A 14,001-nucleotide genomic window follows, 5' to 3' on the forward strand; every position below is an offset into this window, starting at 1 on the left:
AGTAAGATCCTCACCACCAATCTCTCGTCCACTATATAAACGTGATCACTTTGTGATCTTCTCACATTGTTTGGTGATCGCTCGTCGTATTCGCATCTCTCATCAATTCTTCCCTCACTGGAAACATCTATTTTTTCGTGCTTTTTGAGTGGTGTTTAGTGACTCTTTTGATCAGTGCTACTTGTGAAGTGTCTCCAAATTGGGATATCACAATTTTCGGATTAATCCTGTGTCCCACGAACGGAATTGTTAAAGTAAGAATCATTCTGGGATTTATTCATCATCAAGCATTCTATCATGAAGGACTTTCGTCTGTGCTGTGAACAAATAAATCATTTAAGAAATATCCTTCTAAAGGAATAAAATTCAAATTCCAAGATTAAAAAAAAAATGAAGTTGCCTAAATTTGTGAATCTCTATAAAGTCACAAAGCTTTTGTTTATTCTTATCTCAATTGAAGACTCAATAAATGAAATTAAATAATGAAGTTGAGGTGTTATTGCAACAAAAACCAAGTTGAAGTGGCGCGAAATTGGTATTAGCAACAATGAGTATAAATGAGATTTTGAGTGCTTCACCGAATACTTTTGCAATTGGCTGAAGAGGTGGACAAAAAGGCGATCCTCCAGCAGAAATAAAAAAAAATAACAATAATATTTATTTTACTTTAAATATTGTTTCGAGTGTGTAATTTGCATCTGAAATAGCCACAATAATTGACACGCAGCGTGAGTTGCAGGAATGATTGAGAGAAACAATTTTTGGTGTCAAAATAGACACTAGGCGAGAAAAGATCTGGCACAAATCGTCTTCAATAGTTGATCATCAAAGAATAAATATTAAAATTAAATTACATTTGAGTCTCTCGTGAGTCTCGACACCTCAATTACTGTGAGTTATTTTATTAAACTTCTTTACTGAAGAGTCATAGAGAGGTATAAAAATAAAATGCAAATTTTTCGTGGTGTAGGAATAACATCAAAATATTCAGTGTCTGGTTTCTTTCCGCTGGACGAAAGATATTAAAATTTTCACTTTCATCGGTACACGGGGTCAAGTTATAGAAAATTACTCATATTCAAGTCATTAAGTAATAAGCCCAGTTTATGTTTTGTACTTGTTTTCTTGTACCTTATTTTGGAAGGGACATAAACAAATTATGATTCATGCAAAGGTACATTAAACTGAAAACTCGTTAATTGGAGCTTTATTTTTGGGAAAAAAATCAGATGCCCTGAGTTGGAAATTCGGAAGAAATTTGTTAAAACTAATTCAAAATCTCACCACGCCTTTTTCTTATCATTTTTTTTTTATTAACCGGAAAGCTATGCTTGGAAAAATACCTTATGATCCACTCGTGCAATCAATAAAATTATATTCTGATTTTCAAAATCACTAAAGGCAATCTAAAAAAGAAATCTCATTAAATCTTTTTAATATATCTTTTTTGTATATCTTAAATGTTCCATTCCGAAAGTTACTTAATTTGGAAAGAAAGATGATTCAATAAAATTTATAACATTTAATTTATATATCGAGACGTTTTTTTTATGATTTAAAGAAAAAACGTAATTATATAAGGTGATGTGAATAAATGTGCAAAGATCTTGTCCAGATGTTTGTTTAACAAATTGACAATTTAGAACTTTAATAATGCCCCAGAATCAAATAACAAAAATTCTGATCACAATTTGTAGAAATTTTATTAATTTACTAATTTTACTTTGTTTCTCTCAATAATTTTTTTTTAACTCAAAGAAACTGCAAATTTTCAGTTTCAGTGGTAGAATTTGAGTTTGTTAATTATATGATGCAATAAGAAATAATCTAATTTAGTAAATTTGCTTAAAATTTAACAATCCTAATTTTCTAAATAAAAATTTTCCATGTCGTTCGCATTGATAATGTCGTTAAACAGTATTATCTAGTAAATTTAAATATTTAATGACAATTTTAATTAAAGTTTCATTTTCTAATAATAATTATGAAATATTTTCCACTCATTCTTTTCTCTGATTTAATGGTGCTTTGAATGCACTAAATGTACTGAAGTATTTTACGGACTAAAAGGTTTATGAAGATGAAATGTATGTGTCAAATATTGCCATTGACGATATGCAAAGTTTTATTCACAAAAAATTAAAACATATTTCTAGAACTTTGAATGGATTTTTTATAGATATTTTTCTTAATGCTATAGGATTCATAAGTTAGAATCGTATATATAGGTAAAACTCCGTGAAATACCATTAAAGTCGAGATAATAAAAAATTAGTGTTATAACGAATTTTGATGAATAGGGGGAAGTGGGGCAGCTTTGAAAATGGGATTTTTCACCTATTTTGTGCACAAACACATTGAAAAGCTAAATTACATTATGGTATGCCTTAGTTGCATTTAAACATAGGAGAAAAATCCCAATTTCAAAACTGTTCCACTTTCAAAGGTTCCTCATTTCACCCTATACAAAAATTATGACCGAAAAAATAAGAAAATAAATGGACAAGACTTCCAAACAGATATATATTAGAATATAGTACGAATCGTCTTAGGTTCTTAATTAACAAAAGTTGTTTGAAAGTTTTACATTTACCCTGGAATTTACATACTTTTTTAATAATATTTTAAATTACCATGACTTGAAACATTAGAGTCGTACTGTATTTCGACGATTTCGACAGTACAAAATATAAAACTAATAAGTCGCGAATGGCCAACTTCACATGTTGAAACTCTTATAACTTTAGCAATAATTAACTTTCCGGTATAATATTCACAGGACCGGTGGTAGAGGGTGCCAAGGAGTACCCGAAATGCGAGAAAAAAGATTTTTGCAACAAATCGACTTATTCGACTTATATTCTGGACAAGTCGATTTATTATACTTTAACTTCTAATTTAGAATTTTCAGAAGCCCTGCGCTTAAATTAAGCAAACCCAATTTTCACTTAACTGAAATATTCTATTGGTTAAGAACTCAGCATAAATTCTATAAATTAATTTTATTTTTTCAATCCTTGTTATACCGGATTTCAAGATTTAAAAAACTTTTCGAAAATATTTCACAACAATGTTTTGTTAAATTATTAAGAAGGCAGAACATAGTACAATTTTTCTTTAAAATATTAGTAATTCCAAGAAATTCACCACACTTGTTTAAGAAATGGAAAAAATATAAATTAGGGATGCAACATTTTACAAGTTTCACATTTTCCACTAATTGTTAAACCTTGCATTGAAAACATCTTATAACCCCATTATTTATAATCTTTGTAAATAACTTTTGGTGCGAGATTCGCGGTTTTCTCGTAATCAAATGTGGTTAAATAAGATTAAATAAATATTTAATAAATTGGTGCTTTTTGGATCAAATTTAATCTACTTTTAATTACGTACAAAAAGTCAAAAAATCTCAATATTTCATATTGGTATTGTATTTACAAATGAGAAGTAAGAAATTAAAATATTAATCTGTAAATATCCTGAATGTCAATAATATATAATAGACCAGTAAAAGTATAGATTTTTCAGAGCTCGAAATTTCATATTTAATTTCTTATTCCTCATTTACTTTTTGCTAATTTCATTTGCTATAAATTAAATTTAAGCTTTAAACTGTATAACATCAACACGCAAAAATTAATGCGAATATTTTGTAAAATACTTACATTGAATCCGAAGATTTAACTTCAAAAACAGAAATCTTTAAATTTTTTGCAGGAAATAAGTCGCATTCAATACCAAGAGAAGTGAATCTATTTATTCTGTAATCTCAATTATTTTTTTTTTAATTTTACGAGATTCACAACAAAAAATTTAACCACACTAAACTTATCATTATCTTCGCAAATTAACGCAAATTTTCGATATTATTATTAGACAAATTCGTATATCTTAAACTTACCTATCACAGTTTTTAATGATATCATATGATTAATATAAGAAAAAAAGAAATACGTGTAAATTATAATAAAAGACTGAACAAATTTGTAGATAAGCTGCATGGGAAAGTACGGGAAAGTGGGGTACCTTAGAATTGAGGGACCTTTATAATAGGGTTCTTCTCTCCTATTCTGAAATTGAACTAAATTTTACCATGACATAATTTGTTTCCATAAACCAATTGTGGAGATTAAACTACATTATGATAAGGTTATCTTCAATTTAAAAATACGAAAAAAACCTTATTTTAAAAGATACCCCATTTACCCCTAAGAGTGTTACACGAAGATGATTTTTTTCAAGACTAATTTCCTAAACAAATATGGTCTATATTCAAACAAACTAAGTCAGTTATTTTCCCATGGGTATTGGGAATCTAAAAAGCGAAATTCTTAAAAAAAAAAATTATTGTCCCAAAAATGAGAATTTTTGAAAGCAAATCATACGTTAAACTAACCGACCCCTCCAGTTTATTACAATTTTCTGTGATTTTCGTCTCTTTATTATTAATTGTTTTCATCCAGTATCTCAGCATATGAAAATTGATAAAAGAATATAAATTTGCAAAATTTTAAAAAATTATAATTTTTTGTGATAATAAAAAATTGACAGTCACTGCAGGGTAGGATGGTATAGTTCAGGCAGCAGAAGATTATTTTAAGACGCAATTTTAACTAAGCTCAGCTAATTTGTCTGTTTGAGTTTTGAAACTAGTACGGCATAATTCCAATCTATAAATATATTATCCCAAAATTTTATAATTTTCGAAAGTCATGTATGTCCGAGACTAGCCCACCCTGGCTTAAGCGAGAAAATCAAATGTAGATTATAAATAAAAAATCTCAGCTAAAAGTGATTTATTTTTCAATCTCATAAAATTCATTGCAATTTCTCGTTCTTTTGAGGTATTGCAAATGTTTTTAAGGTTCAGATCCGAAGTCTGCATAATCCTCTCAGATCTGTAAAAGTTATTACATGAACGATATGAGTCACAAGCTTGAATTTTTCAATGAGGAGGGTTTGTGAGGACCTTAATGTCATTGATTGTAGAATACATTGTGAAATAAGCCATTCACAGTTTTTTTTTCCAACCACACTCAATCGATTGTGAGAGATCAATATTTATAGCTGCTGGGTAGAATATATGTGATTGCCCTTTTTTGATGCAACTCAACCGCATGATATTAAAATTCAGCTAATAAATTCATGTGGTTTGTGATGAAAGGATGTGACAAACTGTAGCACTCATTTGCATCCATAAAATGTTCACGCAACTCTCGGTTTTTTTTTACATAATTATACCTGTAGATGATCTCGCACAGGTGATCTTCTCAAATTCTCTGATGAAAAAGATCACACACTTTGGATTAAGAAGTTGTAGATAAAAAAAAACCTGATTGACTAATGTGATTTTGATTTCACAGATGCATCCGTCTTTTACGGCCTTGGTTGGCCTGCTAATATTAAGCTGTGTGGTGATTAGAGCCGATGACGTAATTACGCGGATAAATGGCCTACCCGAAGCTGGTGACCTTAGGCCTGATCTTCCCAATGATACACCCTTCTGGTGGATGAACAACCGATCACCCTTCAAGCGTGAGAGCGGAGGATGTACCAATGGTTGTGCTCCCACAACCAACGAACTCACATTCTCTTCCAATCCGTTCCTCGGTGGACGTGTTGGTGCTCCAGCTGGATTCTCAGTACAGAGTGTCAATCCTTCCTTCCCAGGAAGCCCTACTGGATCCCACAATGGATACCTTCCACCCAATCCTCAGCCTCCACGAACTGTTCCATGCCTGGGATCAGGACAGGTCTGTGTGGCCCGCCATGCCTGTGCCAGTGGATATATTCTTGCCCAAGATGTTGCCACACTCGGTCGTAGCCAGGTAATTCAATGTTGGCTGTTGTCATGAGACTTCCTAAAGGCAAATATTCGTCAGAAAAAAATCCCCATATCGCGAAATAGATGATTAGAGATGAGTTGGTGAATTTTTGTGGCATCAGGTCACAATTTCCATAATTTTATGTCACCTCACAATACTGAACATTTATCTTTGAATTTTGAATGTCAATGAGTATATAGATGAAGAGGCATTTGAATTGAAAATTTGTGTTTGGTAGATCATCACTGAGATTTTTTTTCTCTCACTTTTCGCGTCTTTTTTGGGCTGTGATGTCATGGTCATATCTCAAATTGTTGATCACTTTCATTATCACACAGCATAGTTTAATGTGTGTACATAAAGATGGTTTAAAAGAGAGAGAAAATATTTGAGATGGGTAATAAGGAAATGTAAGCAATTTTTCTAAACTACATTTTCATATGATTGCGATATTTCGTAAGATAGAAGGGGAAGGGTCTTAAATAGACCAGGATGAATATTATATTCATCATTTAACCTAGAACTTGAATGTTAAATACCCTAAAATTGATACAAAGAACAATTTTTTGTAAGTATATCTTCTGTCACTGGAATATTTTTTTGTAATATTACAAAATTTAGAATCTCAACCGTTTCACACCTGTTTGATGCTAATATAAAAGCATTTATAATTTAATTAAAGTAAGACCAGTTTTTTGGTTTTTGTTACAAACTTTGAAACCACCTGACAAGCCTTCTTTAAAGCACAAACCGGAGATCAAAATTACAATGAATATTTTTAAATATTTCGTTAAGTTCATTTATTCAGTATGGCGAAATATACAGGAAAATAAGCGTTTGAAAAATTCAAAGTTAGATAATGTTTTAATGATTAGAAATTTATAAGGTTAATTCTTAAAGTTTTCATACATTCCTGTTATTCGGTTGAAAGGGATGAGATGACTATTATCAGTAAAGTGACGTAATTAGGGTCCTTTTGCGACTTAATTCAATTCAAAATTTAATTTTAAACTTTAAACCTTCTATAAATATTTAGAAAAAGAAATAACCATTATCGTTCAATATAGATTAGCGATTCGATCAGTAAAAAACTAAATGGTGAGGAAAAAATCGACATTATCGATCAAGTACTCAATACTGATACAGAAAACATTTTGGATCAGTAAATCAAGATTGGTCAGTAAAAAAATCAAATTTTGTCAGTAAGGAACTCAAAAATGATCATATAAATCCCTCTAAATTAAACGGATTAAGCCAAAATTTATAATTCCCACTTTATACTAACTAAAAATCAGTTTTTCTGACTATTTATACTAAAATACTGCTTGCAGAAGTAATAATTATTTAAAAAAGAATCAGCTTAATCCTTATACCATAGACATACTTACGATTTAAACCGAGGGACGGCTTAAGGTAATTATTATCAAAATAATGATTTAACTAAATTCCAATCAGTTTCCCACTAATTCGTTTCTCTGTAATCTAATCTAATGTAATGTAATCAAATCAACATATTGATTTTAATTACGCTAAGTCTTATCTCGGCTTAAGTCCTAAACGTGTTAAGGGCATTACTTAGGTAGCCAAAATGGTTTATTACTTTTTAATTTTATCTCTGATGAGAATATAATTTTACGAATTTTCAATTTTTCCGACCTTATAATAAATTTTATTTTTACTTATCATTTCCACAAATAGAGTAGGGGAGACTGGGGCAAAAAGTCACAAAACGGATATTTTATTTTTTTACAAGCTACTCGAGCGCTTTAAAAATTTCTAATTAGCGCAGTTTTATAGCAAATATACCGCTTTACAACTTTGTGAAAGTAATTTTCCTCTATTTTGTAGGGAAATACGTTTATCAAGCCAATTTCTAAAAGGTAATTTTGTGACTATTCTCAAAAATTCTGGAGCAAATAGTACCAGACATTGGGTATTATCATATTTTGATTCGCTTCATTACAGGCTTTTGAAAAAATACCTAGAGGACATATTTTCATAGAAAATTTATTCATCTACACCTTCGTAAAACACCGTTTTCTCTGCGAGAAAAGTGAGAAAACGAGAAAAGCGCTTTTCAAGCCATTTTAGAAAAAAAAACACACGAAATACTGCTAAGCGTTTAACCAAAGCAAACAACAAGCGGCGAGACATGATAATGACGTTTCTTTTCGCCGTGACACATCAGAAATTGCTTCACTTTTTTGTTACTTTTTGCTCTATACCTTTTGTTACTTTTTACCCCAAGTGGTCATTTTTAATAAATAGATTTCTGGAGAAAAGAACCTTTGTGAAATTCTAAAATAGATAGCGGATTCGTAAAGAATCCAAATTATTTAGAAAATATTCACCAGTGCATCAATTTTGGAAAATAAGTAGGCAATAATTGTTATCTTCTGCAAGGAAAATATTTCAAAAATAGGACTAAAAATTTCGATTATTTTTATTATCTAAATTCCTTGTTCGAATTCTAAGAAACTTACGACATTGAAGAAGGTCTATGGAGGCTATCTATAGAAAAAAATTTGAGCCGCTATCTTTTTTACCTTGGAAGATATTTAATTTTGAATTTTTAGATTTGTGACTTTTTGCCCCAGTCTCCCCTATTCAATTTTCCTTTTGAGGTTTTATCATTTTTTAGGTAAAAAAATCCATTGTGTTTTTTTTCTAAAACTTACAAGAAAATTCTCACGGTCATTACCGAACGTCCTAATTCAATTTCTGAATCTCAATTAAAATTAATTTTTACGATCATATCAAAAAACAAAAAAAAAAAAATGGAATGATAAAATAAATAGAATACTTTCGTATTAACTTTCTAGCCTAATGTCTCAGAACGTATTACAAATCCTCCAGATCCGAAATTCGCAAAAATGTGTAAATTTGATAAAACCGTTAGAACTCTGACAACACCAATAATGGCTTAACTTTCATTGTAATTATATTCTAAATTTTGATCAATTATACCCCACAGTCCCCTATTCTGTCTTAAGTCATTTAACGTGCGATTGCTGATCGTAAATATGAATTTTTAATGAAGATGTTTTTGACGATTTTCAGTCATAATTCGCCCAATTAAATCTATTTGTGTCTTTTCTAATGTCACCCAAACAGTATGCGTAAACAATTAATTACAGATACACATGGTTAGACAAAGAACTATTATAAGGAATATTGGGGTAATTTGAATATTCCCACTGAACCATTTTCATGGCTCGTTTAAATTAGATAATTTGAATTCAAAGACCCAGAAAAACTAATCCGTCTCCTTGTATAACATTGTCTTGATGATCATAATCGTAGAATATCGTATAAAATACGGATTAACGGCAACAATTGCGAGGAAGTCTACCGACGCTTCTTCCTTCGGTGCCTCTTCTATTGAACTCCTTCGCAAAAATCTTCAATGTTTGTTCAAAAAATTTCTTTTGTGGAAAAGTAACAATAACAATATAAGTACCGATTGTTTCATCGATTGCAAATTCCAACGTGTTACCTAATTGAATAAGAAATCTCTCATGTGTTGGCCATAAATATCTTATGTATGGTTTTGTAATATTATAATTAGGATCTAGACCTTGGTGAGATTGTGTTTAGTAGTGAAAAATCATTGTTGTTTTGATGTATTTGTTGGAACAAAGAAGAAGAAAATTTCTACAGTTTTCCCGAGAGATATATAATTCTTTTAGCAGATCAATAAACTACCAAGTAGGGGGTGGTTTAATTTGAAGATTTTACTTAAAATTGGGCGGAGTGTAAAATTTTTCAGAGTACAGAAATGAAAATAAAGAGTTTAAACAAGTTCATTGAGCTCCATGGAGAAAAATACAATCATGATGAATTGACGAAAGGAGTTAAGAGAGAAGGCAAAAAAAAATATTAAGCCGTAAGATGCAAAAAAAAAATGATGATAAATTGTATGACTTGGATGCGATCGAAAACTCGCCAACGCGTCATAACACTGCCTATTTTATGCAACTCTTGCACTTTTTGTCCGTGATTATGTAATTTGAATCTCCCCGTTATAGCGAGAGCCTCTTTTTTTTTTCAACGTTTAATTATTTGGCTGTGAGGAAATTTCAATTAAGTTTCTTCCCCTGCGCTTTTTATTGCCTTGGTTTTTTCCTCAACTCCACATTGACCGTAAGCAATGTTAACCCATTGCAGAAAATTCCACTCTGATAAAAACCTCATTTTAATTGACATTCAACCAGATCACGATCTTACGCAATGTTCATGGGTGAAATTTGACGAGGAGATTTAATGTTTTGGGCGTTGATATAGGGGTTCGTCTCTTGATCTGGCATTGAAATCTTTCGTTTTTGCCTCGATTTCTCGCGATTTTCGAGCTAGTTTCAGCAATTTAATTATCTTTATGCATATCTTCTATTTCCCAATGTAGGAGTGCAACGTAGAAACTGAAGTTTGCTGTGCAGTCCGCGTGCCAACAACAACACCACGGCCTACAACAACACGACTTCCGCCACCACCTCCACCAACTCCAGTTCCCTGCCTCGAGAGGAATTACTTCTGTGTGGCTCCACAGGCCTGTCGCAATGGTGTCATCGTCTCCCAGATGAATACTCTTCAGCCGGTGAGTGATTCTCTTGCACTGATTCCTTTCGCAATCATCTTTTTTTCACAACATTTTCCCTTGGAGGACTTCTCGAGTGTATTTTTCTCACATTGGCATTTCGAGTGCACAAAATTCCATCTACAACACGATGTTTGCCTCTTTTTTTTGTCTCATCTATATTTTCAACTTGACTCAGTGGGCAAAAAGAGAGACACCACCAAGGCCTAGGTCAGAGGAACGCTGAAAAGCTCTCTGCATCGCACATTTTAAGCCCAGACACTTTTATTAATGCCACGGTGAGATTGAGCGATGATGGAGTGAATTATGCTCAAATGTTTGTGCACGGATTATTTTCATACGCTCGTGTGAAAATGCGCTTAAAAAGAAGGTGGAGAGTCGATGATGTCACGTTGAGACCATTACTATTGCCTAATGATCATCAATTTACGAGCTGACCATTGGGATTATCGAAAAAAAAATGTGATGTCACACAGTTGGAAATTTTCGACTGGTATTTACCTAAATAAAATGGACCATTCTTTTCTCTCACTCTTACATAATTTATTAAGGATTCCTTTCTCACCGGAGACTCAATAAAACAGCAGTCATACAGAGATTCAGTAATCTTTCGGATTATCGGTAATATAAAATCTTACACTGAGACAAACGAGTGTTTGAGAATCAGAAAATATTCGAATATTCCAATTTCCAGACGATACTAGTTTGAGCCAGCTCGGTTTTTTGCTCAAGCTCGACTAAATGATAATTAACATGATCAAGTGATTCCCAAATCTACCGGTTTAAGTTTCTGGATTTCTTGCTCGAGTGGGTCGTTTATATTGGATGATGATGGCACATGTTAGCATTATCCGACTTTTGCTTTGATGCTTTTTAATTGGTTTCAACAATTTTTCTTTCAAATCTGCTACAATTCATGTGCTTAAACCTGATTGTTTTCGATTAAATAAACAAGCTTATATTGTAATACTGGATAGAAAGGTTTGCTTTAATTCAATAATCTTAACTTAACAAATCATACCAAATATTGGTTGAATCCCTTCTTTTCAGAATGCAAACTAGCATATTTCTCTAATTACACAGAAAAAGTCTGACATCGTGTCGATTTTGATAATATTTTCCTTTATTTTATTTCCTGATTGAAATTGTGGATTACAAAATCTTTTCTTAGTCAGTTACACTATATAAATAAATAGGTTTTGTACTGGTATAATTTAAATAATTTGTATTCAATTATCGTTAAGACACAAGTTTGATAGCGTATATCCGCGCTTCCTTGATGGATTTTCTTCTTTTAATAATAATCAACAATTCATTTGAAAGAAACTATTTCAAAAAAAAAAAAATCAAAATTCTGTCTTCAATATTTTTAGTACATTATTTTAATGGATCAAATAGTTTGTTTTGATAATTTTTAACTTTTTTTTAAAAAGTATTCCATAAATCGATATAGACCAAAGAAAGTTATAACTTATAAATTTTTAATTCCATTGAGAGATAGTCTTGCTGATTTAAATTGTCTCTGATGATTTTATATTATGTTTATCTAAATTTTTGATCATTTCAATTAAACTTAATAAAATTTGTGTTAATAAAAAGTAAACAAATTCTTTCAAGAATCATAATTCAGAGTGTCGTTATTTGGCATCATAAATCCAAATAAAAAATTGTAGATAGGGGGAAGTGGGGCACCTTTGTATTAGAGCAGCTTTGAAATTGAATTTATTTTCCTATTTTTTAAATGCAACTGGACCTTATCTTGATATAACTTAGATCCACAAACGAATTGCAATACTACATTATATCATGATAAGGCTTAATTTCATTTAAAAATAAGAGAAAAATTTTAAGGCTGCCCCAATTAAAAGGTACCCCACTTCCCCCTAAAGGAATATTAATTTTTATTTTAACTATAAGCGTTATAGAATCAACGAACTCTAATTTTCTTTGTGCACAAATATCAATGCTGGGCAATATAGGTCTTTTTTTCAACACATAATAAAATTATACTGCTAAATTGATTTACAGATCGTTTCTTTGGTCATCAACACACTTTCTCTGACGATTGAATATTGAAATCCTATTAAATTTTGCAACGTAAGAAAAGGACAATGAGCAAAAAACAACACTCATAGATTTTTCAACAATCGCTTCTACAGACCATTTCGAATGAAATGATGTAAGAAAGTGATCATCATCTCTGTCTATGCTAGTACATAGTGCCCCTTTTGTCGAATGCTAAGCATAGATAAAGATGTGAGATACATTTAATGATCACTTCGTGGAATTGATTGAATAATTTGAAGAGAAAGAAAAGGTTTTGTGGATTTTTTTTAACAGACACTTGTGAAGAATGGAATGGCATTTATTCTTGTCTAACAGACATTCATTATTTTTGCGGAAAAAAAAACGACATGATCATATTGGGCCAGAAAATGGGGAAGAAGATCAAAGGAAACGCTAAGATCAATTGAAAGTGAAATGTGCGATCGTTTCTTGTGCAATCGCATACTTTGGCCTGTGACTAAAGGCAACAATAACTAATTGATGAATAAGGCTTCAATAAAAATCATCGACACAAACTAATAAAGCATAAATGTCAATGCTTTTAATTCTCCTATGTCTTTGAACATCAATGCAAGTTTTAGCTATTTTCAAAAGCATTCCTATTGATATTCTCCTGGCGCCGACAGCCAGCAAGATATCAGCAAGTTTTTGAGAAGAAATCCTGAGATGTTTGCAAGAGAGATAGTGAAAAAAACCATAGAGATAGAATTGATGGAGTGGCAGTTGCCATACTTTTCATTCCGCAAATTTCAAAAGAAAACTGACATTTTTTTTAAAAGTTTGTTTAGAGACGATTAGGAAATGTATCTTTCATATTTTCTACAAAAACACGTTGTTTGAAGTAATAACAGTCCCACTAGACTATTCAGTGTGGAAATTACCAATCCATGTCTCAAAACTCATTGAAACAGGGAAAAAAGCGATGGTAAAACAAGCTTTGCAGACGCGGGATCATTTTGATCATCAGACAGCGAAATTGTGAAAGAAGTGGTTGTATTGGAAATTTCATTATTTCACTCAAGTTATATATAAAATTCCTTTAAAATTTTATTATGCACAGTTTAGTATTTCAGGCGAATAACATGATGTCTACAATATTGAATTTTCACTGACCTCATCGATTGACAAGGAATTGAGATTTTGTTTAGTGATCTCTCAGAGAGAACATAAGAATTTTATTGCGTAGTTTTTGCTATTACATCAAACAAGGAAAATTAATTTCTGCTCATCAATCTTGTACAACGAATGGGAAAGAGATAGAGAGACATTCCATATGTTTCTGAATATAGTATTTTGCTTGTGCAATATCCATGCGGCCATAGCCTTAGTTATAAATGCACGTAAATGACAAATTTGTTTATTTTATAATCATTAAAGCACAATTATATGTTTTAAATGTCGCATAAATATTTCACCCGCACTGAGCGGCAAATCATTGAAAATTGCGCTCTTTTGGTAAATTAATGAAAATTGGCGTGAAGAAGAAGCTGAAAAAAGAATGATCTTTCTGTA

General features: G+C 31.4%; 1 protein-coding gene across 2 annotated transcripts in view; it reads left to right on the top strand.

Annotated features, from left to right (window-relative positions):
- The window catches only part of LOC129799002 (inactive serine protease scarface), a 27,489-nt gene continuing 13,488 nt past the window's right edge, over window positions 1-14,001 (top strand). Inside the window, exons 1-3 of one of the 2 annotated variants that reach the window (XM_055842567.1) lie at window positions 1-254; window positions 5,367-5,831; window positions 10,231-10,422. In XM_055842567.1, the coding sequence (XP_055698542.1) occupies window positions 5,367-5,831; window positions 10,231-10,422 (657 nt within the window). In that variant the 5' untranslated portion in view covers window positions 1-254. The remainder of the gene's footprint in view (window positions 255-5,366; window positions 5,832-10,230; window positions 10,423-14,001) is intronic. The other variant, XM_055842568.1, reaches the window with a different exon arrangement.

Source organism: Phlebotomus papatasi, chromosome 1 (assembly GCF_024763615.1).
Source record: "Phlebotomus papatasi isolate M1 chromosome 1, Ppap_2.1, whole genome shotgun sequence".
In the NCBI taxonomy this organism is placed as follows: domain Eukaryota; kingdom Metazoa; phylum Arthropoda; class Insecta; order Diptera; family Psychodidae; genus Phlebotomus; species Phlebotomus papatasi.